At 33.8% G+C, this 10,043-nt stretch overlaps 1 protein-coding gene across 1 annotated transcript; it reads left to right on the top strand.

Annotated features, from left to right (window-relative positions):
* The first annotated feature begins 404 nt into the window (after window positions 1-404).
* irx2a (iroquois homeobox 2a) lies at window positions 405-4,997 on the top strand. The gene is made up of 5 exons (XM_006635931.3): window positions 405-859; window positions 1,973-2,375; window positions 2,753-3,457; window positions 3,950-4,015; window positions 4,344-4,997. Exons 1-4 carry the CDS (start codon window positions 623-625, stop codon window positions 4,000-4,002), a joined length of 1,398 nt encoding a protein of 465 aa, XP_006635994.1. The 5' UTR covers window positions 405-622; the 3' UTR covers window positions 4,003-4,015; window positions 4,344-4,997.
* The last annotated feature ends 5,046 nt before the right edge of the window (window positions 4,998-10,043 follow it).

Raw genomic sequence — 10,043 nt, 5'->3', positions numbered from 1 at the left:
CATTTTCAAAACTGACAATAGAAACATGAGAGTAAATAAATGGCGTTAAAACATATGCAACTCCAGTATAAATAAAGGTATTTCTACTTAGCTGCTTTTTCCATTTTTAAAACACTTAGGCTTTAAAACATTTTTAGGCTTTAAAAATGGATCTCCGATTTGAATAACTGGTATGTCATTCTGCGATGAGAGAATTGTTTACTATTTAAAAATAAAATCCACATATTAATCGCAAAAGAATACTTATTTAGCAGAAGCAAACCTACGCAACTCCCTTCTCTGCTGTTCAGCGCTGTCTGGTTGCCGTGTTCCATTTCACAGGGTGAGGGGCGGGGATGGAATATTTAGATGAGCTGGAGTGACAGCTCCTGTTTTCCAATGCACTCAGAAACTCAGCTGCTCCTTCCTTCAACTCTTCACTTCATAGTTCTTAGTACTAAAAACATCGGGCGCTGGGGGATCCAAGCGTTTCCTCCATGCATGCACTTTGCTGATCTTTGTGGGTGATTTTATTTGCCTCGCTTTTAATGTTGATTGTTTTACGCACTGGTTGTTTTTATATCGTTTGATTTTTTTTATTTTTTTTTTGTTTTTGGAAACAAAAACAGAAACACACAAAGCAATGTCGTATCCTCAGGGTTACCTCTACCAGCCCCCGGGCTCTTTGGCTCTCTATTCTTGCCCAGCTTACGGGGCGTCAGCACTGGCTGCCCCAAGGAGCGAGGAGCTGGCAAGGTCTTCATCCGGTTCAGCGTTCAGTCCCTACCCAGGATCGGCAGCTTTTACCGCTCCAGCAACTGGCTTCACAAGTCCATTGCAGTATACTACGGACCCGGCTACGGGATTCCCTTCATACATGGTAAAATGTATTCCTTGTCTTTATTGTAATGGTGAGGAAATGTTACATTGAACTGCAGTGCGATTAGTGTATCACAGTTAAATCAGGATATGATGTATTGACAATCGTATAAATCTGTGTGTAAGAGGTTTTATCTTCTAAGTCCTAGTGACGTTTGAAAAGTCAATATTTTTAAAGAGTCATATTTTTAATAAAGATAATTAGTAATATGAATATCACAAAGGCCTGTTGTTTAGTATTACTTTCATTGATGTGTAAATAGCTGTTATATCAAAGCAGAGACTTTACGTTGGATTAACAACAAACTGGTGCCACTTTTAAAATAAGGTCGCATTAATTTACTTTTGAAGTGCTTGTCAAAATCATTAACCAGTCATCTTTTCAGAGGGATGGGATTAACAATACAAAATACACATAATGTAATGCTAACTGTATTGAAATCTTTGCATTTATATCACTAAATACTGAAGACAACTGCAGTTATGTAGGCCTGACCATAAGCAAACATGCCACGAACTGATCTGTCATTAAGTATATATATATATGATATATATATATATCATATAAATGTGTTTTTCTTTTAAAACACTTTTTAATATGATTGGAAACCCGGAGATGTAAAGTAATTCTCCGCTTTTGTGAAAAACGGTTTAAATAAAGTTATTTTAATAGCGTTTTAAACTCTTCGGGATTATGCAAAGTTAAATCATTCCAATTTAAACGTGAAAAGGTGAATTAAAATGCTAATGCAATGGCGCTTGAAGGATTTGAAAAGGTGCATGTCTACTGATTTGCAAATTGGATTTGTAATGCATTAGTGCAGTCATATGCTAAGAAAAGCCGCTATTTTCTGTGTATATAAAAGACAAAACACTTTTGAGAATGCATCAAAACGTAACTCTCAGGAACCATATATTTTCATCTTTTCACAATAATGATTAATGGCTATGAAGTCCATTAAAATAACCAGTCGTAGCTCATAAATATAAACTAATGTGTGGTATTCATGTCTGATATTTCAACAACATTTTTTTCAGTTATCCGTAATAAAGTGATACACATTTTAACGCATACAATTATGACACGTTTTTGTTTTGTTTTATTATCTTCAAGGGTTCCCCGTACGATGCTCACACAACCGGAATGGCAGGGGCGATTAGTTATCATCCTTATGGGAACCCAGGATACCCTTACCAGCTGAATGATCCAGCTTACCGAAAGAATGCAACGAGAGACGCTACAGCCACCCTGAAAGCTTGGCTTCAGGAACACAGGAAAAATCCCTACCCGACCAAAGGAGAGAAGATCATGCTCGCCATTATCACCAAAATGACCCTCACACAAGTCTCCACCTGGTTCGCTAATGCCAGGAGGAGACTGAAGAAGGAAAATAAAATGACCTGGGCTCCTCGAAATAAAAGCGAAGACGAGGACGAAGAAGATGGGGACGGGGAAAGGAAAGACGATCATTCAGAAAAGAACCACGACAACAGCGAAACTTCAGCGGAAGATGAAGGTAAGTCTGGATCACAGTTCTTGTTAAAGATAGGGATAAGAAGACGTGAACCGATTAATATTTTATAGATTTTATGTTGATATCTTTACACCTGAAGCTTTTTGTTACATTATCGATAATTTAATGTTCTACTGTATCTCCAAATTTAATTTTCGCACTTCAGTTAACATTTTCCATTATCCGCCAATAGAAGTTTTGTTCAAATATATGATGAGTTCTGTAGATACTTCGCATAACACAGCTGACTATTGTTATTTAATATCTACATTGTTTATGAACACCTCAGGTTCTGAACGCAGTTTAAGAGTTCATTTTCATTTACAATAATCAACGTTTCTTATGATTTTAATAAAATATAAACATTCCCTTTATTTCAGGTATTAGCTTACACGTTGACACACTCACTGATCATTCTTGCTCAGCGGAATCTGACGGAGAAAGAATCAGTTGCAGAATTGGGGACGTCGTTTGCGAGTCTGGATCAGATACCAAGGACAAATGTGAAGATGATGATAATGACATAGAAAATGAAGAACGGGAACGAGGCCTCTCACCTAAGCCTGTGACAACATCGCCACTAACCGGGATAGAAGCCCCACTTCTTAATCACCACCACCACGAAGACACGTCCAGAAGCAACAACAAAACTAGTTTGGACAGCAGAATTTCTTCAGGGCCACAAACTCAGACCATTAAACCTAAACTGTGGTCATTAGCAGAAATAGCCACCTCGGACCAAAAACAGCACTTGGGGCAAAACTGTCCCCCAAGCGTGCTGTCATCAACGCCTGCGTCAACGTCTTCAAACAGCACTGTTTACCCAGCGTCTTCCATCTTAGGAAGGCCAATTTATTACACTTCTCCTTTTTATAGTAATTATACAAACTATGGCAACTTCAGCCCTTTGCAAAACCAGGGGATCTTGAGGTATAATTCTTCTGCGGTGGCTGCTAATGAGGGGCTCAATCAGACTGTACTAAATACAGCCTCTATTCACAAACAGAGCAATGACTCTCTTACAAAAAATATCCCAAACCAACTTGAACAACACTTCAGGCCCACTAATTTAGAGTCCAAGAAAGGTAGGTAGAGAAACGAACTTTTAATTATCCTAATTAGGTTTCGAATACGTCAGTAGGTTTCAGAATACGATAGAGATGCATTATTATTACGAGGTATTGTTATTTTTGTCTAATAAAGTTGAAATCGCAGTTGTTGCTAAGATTCGGTCAATTACAGTTAACATGAAACATAATTTTGAGTGAAACTGATATTGTACTAAAATATACCACAGTAATAAGATGATTTACGGTAGCCTAATTAACGAAAATGCACATTTAAAACTCAGATTTTATTGTATATAAGGAATTCATTTATTAAGGTAAAAAAGTCAAACTAAGAAGCTTAAAGTCGTGCGGAACACCGCCAGTGCATGGTGTAAGCTATTGCTGTAAGTTAATGCTTGAAGAATGTAAAAAAAAAAAAACTAACGTAATTTGTTCTTAGTGAAAAATCGGAATTAGAGGAATTGAAATGATTGTGCTTTGTCTAAATGGGGGTTGTTGTTTTGACAGACACCACTGAAGTGTGCACAGTAGGAGCCCAACCATACCTATCAGGGCAATAAGAACATAACACACGTAAGTTCTTTTTTTAGAACGTAACAGTACATGTGAATTACATTGTAAAGTAGTAGCAGTTTAATGATTTTTCTTTTGTGTTCTTACACTATAAAATATCCAACTACAATAGTAATAACTATTATCATTACTATTATCGCTGCTACTATTTAATTTGCGTAGGCAAATAATATCATCCTTTGCTAATTCGTGCGTGTTGTAGGTCATCATAAGTACAACGACTGAGAAAATGCAATACGAATTTACAAGATTGTTAGGATGAAACGATTCTCATGTGCAGTTCTGGGTCCTTTTGGCTGATTTGGGTTTTTATTTCCTTGGTTCACAGGTAGGTGTCACAATTGCTTAGAAAAAAAGCGGGCAAGCCATCATTCCTCAATCCTCTGTTATATGAAACCAATTATGTAATTCGGGATCACATCTTGTGCCACTGTATAAAAGAAGACAACAGCGCACTATACTTTAATTCAACAGATTTTAATCAGTTATTTATTTTGAACATATGTGCATTTGTTTGTAAAGTAGTTTTTTTTCCCAATGTATGTGACTTTGAAAAAAGTTATTTCTCAGGATCCCTTTATTGCTCATTGCCACGGTATATTGTATACTATAGGTGTGAAAAGAATTACTGTAAAACCTATTTGTAAAAGATGTATAATGTAGAAGAAATGTGACTGACGAACTTGAGTACTCTTAAAAAGTGGAAAACATTTGATATTTATTTTTGTAATGACGGCGAAAAGCCTATAATTTATGCAAGTTGTATTGCAATGGAAACTGAACATTGTTTTGTAAATAAATTATGACTGGTTTTTATTTGAAACGTAATGGCAAGTTACACAATCTTTGTTGGTTGTTAACAAGAATACTTTTACTAATTTATATCTTTGATTGTAAATAAAACGGGCTAGTCTGTAAAGACAAAGTTGTGCAATCCATTATTTATAGCAGAATAAATTCATGTCGCTGCTGTCGATTGAAATGTAGTAATTAATGTGTGCCTAAACGGTGTTTCGTTTATACTTTTTTGTTAAAAAGCAAAATGTATATAAAAATTAAATATAACTGACACGACAGATTAATACTGGATGTAACTAGGCTTTATAAGATTGACTTTATGATCGAATTAACAATGGTACGTTTTCAGATATAATTACATTTTCTCTACTCTTTAAGGCATTATATTAACTCAAAATTCTACTCTCAAGAAAGGTTAACTGTGCCTTTGATTGTACTTTAATCAATCATACACATATTTTCTAGGCCCTCATATATTTTACACAATGATTAATAATGTTATAGGGTGAGAGCATTATTAGATCCCAGCGGGAGTGATCCTGGATGTTTTTAGCTTAGTTTAGAACGGTCAGTTGGGGTTCATTATGAGGCGATATTGAACAATTTATAAAATCTTGTCTAAACATCTGCCAGCTCCAATGGGGCTAGTGTCTGCGAATGGAAATTGCTGGACCATTCTGATTTTTTAATAGTAAAAATTGGTGGCCTTTAACACGGACCCCATTAGTCATGGCGTTTGAAAGTGAGCTCAGACTTAAGGTTTTTATTATTCGAAGTAATAGACGGTGATTTCTTTTTACAGAAAATCAGATAGCAAAGCATATATTTTACATATACGTGGTTTTACTTATTAGCAAAAATCCAATTGTGTTTCAGTTTGGTATCAAAGGGTAAATTTATTTAAAATACATAATATACAACTAATCTGAATAAATACATCATATTGATATTTCTATGTAGTTTTCCCATTTTTTTGTGAGAATGATTAACAAACACAGAGAAAGGATGACAGTTTTGCGAATTATAAATCAGTGTTAATTGTCTTTAATTGAAGTGACAGTTCAGGAATTGATAAGCAGATTCGCCGAGTGCTAATGTACATAATCAAACAGTAAAATTAAACAGTAAACTTCGAAGTACTACAGTGTTGCAATATTGATTAGTTTTATGTTGCGATCTGTGTATATCTATTTGTTATAATCACAGACAATACATATAGGTTTATGCAATAGCTTTAATTAAAACAATCACAATAAAATACGCACTACAACAAGACAGCAAAATTGGTAGTGGTTGGATTTCCGTTTTTATGTTGATTGCTGTTCGTTATCAGTATTTTGTTCTTATTACGAAACCTTACAAAACTTAATATGAAAAGAAAAAAATATTTCCAAGGATTAATGAATCACATACAACATGAAAAAGTTGAATTGGTCTTGCATTAACACTGGCGTTTAACATAAAAAGGGGAAAAAATAAGTTTAGTGTATCTTACGTTATCCGTTGTTGATGATTGATATTGTGATTTCCTTAGAGCCAAAAAAAGTTCAGAAACAGTGTGAGGGAAAGTGCAGTTTATTCAAATCGTGTTTAAGATGAATGTTAACTCGTCTCTGGGGTTTCCATCCCCTTAAACTTTTCTTCCAAGTCCAAACATCTTTGTAGATCGCTGATTCAAACTGGAAAGACAAACAATCCCATCGCCAGTCCGAGAGGTTTCATTAGAGCTGATTTATTGAAATTCAAGCTTTAATCTCAGGTGGGATCCCCGGGGAACTGCTGCTGTTGTCAAATAGTACCAGAGGCGGTTTCCACTTTGGGCTGCTTATAGACTCTGCCTTTCTCTGCTTCCTTCAAATGTCAACATTTGTTCTCAATAAAAGGAGTTATTGTTTCTGTAAAACAGCTCACCAGCCGCCTTTGAAAACATGAAAAGAACTTCACCCACCTCTGTTTGATTGGAAGCAGAGTAAGGTGAAATACAAGCGCCTTGCATAACAAACAAAAGCTGGTCGCTTAACCAGTAAAGACGGTAGTAGGAGGGGTATAATAAAGTATTGAAATACTTTAAATGCTTAAAAGGCTTCTGATAATATACAATTTAAATAAATGTGATATATGTTCTTGTGCAAAACAAAAATCTTTGAAGTTATTATATAATTATTTGATAGGTTACGACAAAATTGCTGGGGGTGTTGGTAAATCCGTAATGGTACAGTGAATGACAGGACATAAGAAAATATACATTTTACATAAAAAACTTTTACAGAAGATGAAGGTCAAAGTTTATTAGCATTGAAATTTCGCGTTCTCTGTTTGATCATTAACAATTATTGACATTGTATTTTATTACATTCAACACGTTGAATCGCCAAATTTCAGAAATATTAGCTGATTAGTGGTTTTCACTTTCTCAGTCAAATAATCTGAAACATAGCATTCTATTTACCAATATTATTGTATTTGCAAAATATAAACATTAAATAGGAAAGACAAAGTTGTTGTGACAGCGGTAGTAGACAGCTGGAACAATCTATGAACAGCTCCCTCTTGCTTGAAACTTTTTTTTCCAATCTGAAAGCATTTTATTGCTTCATTGATTTCCACTGTTCCTGTTAACATAAAAATTGACCAGAGTCAAATCACCTTCCTCAGGAGTACAACCAACTTTTTAATTCAAATGATGAAATTCAGTTACTGTAGGTCACCGTACTTCTATTTAGGAAAGTCTATTCAGAATACATTTTATTACAGCAATAGAAAGAGTAAAGATTTTTAATTAAAACAATCAGCAGTGTCTCTTAGCGCTTTTTACGGTTGCAGTAGGCCATACTCATAACAAGCTTTGCTCTTATTCCCGAACTGGCCAATCGCTGAATCTCCAAAAGACGAAGACTTACATTCAAACCAATCATCTATCAACCCATGAACTGTCTTAAGCAAATATAATCATTCACTGTGATATACTTTGTATTGATTAATCAATTAATTATATGATAATGACTAAGTAAAATAAATTTGGGAGATACTGCAGAAGTATTTGGTTGTGCTATATGTGCTATTTGTAGAGTGTTTTAGTACCACAGTTGTTAGAATTGTACTCAACTATTTTATTTAACAATATTAATTTAAGTAATACAATGTTTAATTTTGAAAGCGTTGATTACTAAACAGAATAAATTATTTATTTCAGACTTCTACTGCTAAAAATAAAGTACTATAGGCGCTACATTAATAAATAAAGATATAAATTCAGGGAAAAAAACGTTTTCATTTGAATTGCTATTAGGTTGTCTATCGTTTCTGTTCTTCTTTTCCCCAAAACGTAAATTTGACAGATGAATAAAATCATTCATCGACGCACAAAGTACGACGTTCTGGAATTATTATTATTTATTTTACAGACGAGGTATTTCAGTGTGTTTGCACAATAACGTTAATTACCTAACATTTACGTTTAAACATAAATAATGATTACGCCTCTTTAAAAGAAATGTTGAATTTACTAGCTTATACGTTGCACATGGTATTCATAAAGAAGATCAAAGAAAGAACGGACTTTTCAAAGCAAAACTGAAGTCTGTCCCCTAATAAAGGTGCCAGGAGAGATATTATTTCTCCTTGCAGATCAAGGGAAGCGAAATAGCAGGAACTATTTCAATCTCCTACATTTGTTCTCACCAGAAGCCAAACAAGACTATTACGATATAAGCTCCTTTAAATTATTTTGCTGGAGCAGAAATCTTAAGTCATGGTCTTCGAGAAACACACAAATATGATTTTTTAAATGTTTTTTCCTACATCTGTAGAATGTATAATATTAGCAAGAATAGTTTGAATATACTGTATGTTGCTACTAAAACACAAGTTTAAAAGCATACTGTACATATCCGAAACAGAGTGAATTACAATGTATTAATCCTACTGAAAATGTTTTACCACTAATACGTTTTATACAAAATTTGTGACATCCAATCACAAAGTGTAAAATGATTTCTACATCCTTGTGTGTTAATGAACTACCAATAATTAACAAAGAACTTCATGGACATTTAACATACATTAATATGACATACTGTACACATTAATTTATAGCAAGACAGGTGCCTAAAAAGTCCAATGCTGAAAAAAAATAATGCATATCTCTAGATTTGAGAAAACAAGGTGCAGCATGAACTGGCTATTCCTGAAAAATGTAATTGAGATGCAAATTACATTAAAAAAACATCTGAGTGAGAAGACATTGACTGTAGTGGATCTAATTATGTTTGTGTTGTTTAACCACCCACACAAAGTAAATTTTACTTGCATTATGGAAGGATAGGTGAGTATGAAGTTGTAATGCTTTATCATTATTATCATACACTATATATGCAAGCAAATATTTGTTGCACATTTCTAAAAAGTCTAAACTCAAAAAATGAAAAACAAGGTGTCATTATAACTTACTTTCTGGTCACTAAAGAATAGAAACAGATGTTATATGCTTTTCCTTTACATATAATATCTGAAATGTAAGATTAAGTGTAAAATACTCTAGTTCATTCTGTCCAAAGGTTTCCTGTTATTTATTAAATTAATCATTTGCTGATGGGTCAATTCATGTTTTATACAGTGTTCAGTGCTTTGTGACTAGAATACAACACAGAATAAATCAGCACAGAAAAACCTATATCTATAATATCTCTAATTTATGTTTAGATGTCTAATCCAATTTCAAATATTTTAACAATGTAAAATCCTCAGACAAGCAACCCCAAAAATATTTTTTTGGGAAAAATTTACCTTTTGTCAGCCATCTAACCTTACTGAATTGGTATTGGATCAGCTTGACAGGAGAGTGAAAAAGAAAATGGTAACACCCACAAAAATGTTCCAGAAGATGATTATGTTTGAATGGGAAACAAGTTGCAAATATCATATTTATAAAATGTGTAATGGAATGTGCAGTCTATGTGTAGCGATTATTTGTTTTTAAAAGGAAGTCATTTTCATGAGAGATTACAGTATAATGCCAGGAAAGTATTATCTTGTTTCTTTTTAGCAGCTTCATATATTTGTAAAAGAACCCATTGTTCATTCTTTCTTTCTCAGTTGTATTTTAGTAAGAACATTTTCTTTAAGGACAAACAGAAATATAACAAAGTAAATAGTTATCATGGGTTTGCCAAGGTTGTTTTGGATACATTTGAAGAGAGTTTATACATGAAATTAAATTTAAATTGAGCTT

This window comes from Lepisosteus oculatus, chromosome 10 (assembly GCF_040954835.1).
Source record: "Lepisosteus oculatus isolate fLepOcu1 chromosome 10, fLepOcu1.hap2, whole genome shotgun sequence".
Lineage (NCBI taxonomy): Eukaryota > Metazoa > Chordata > Actinopteri > Semionotiformes > Lepisosteidae > Lepisosteus > Lepisosteus oculatus.
Note: the sequence above shows the minus strand (reverse complement) of the source record. Positions and strands in the feature narration are given on the sequence as shown.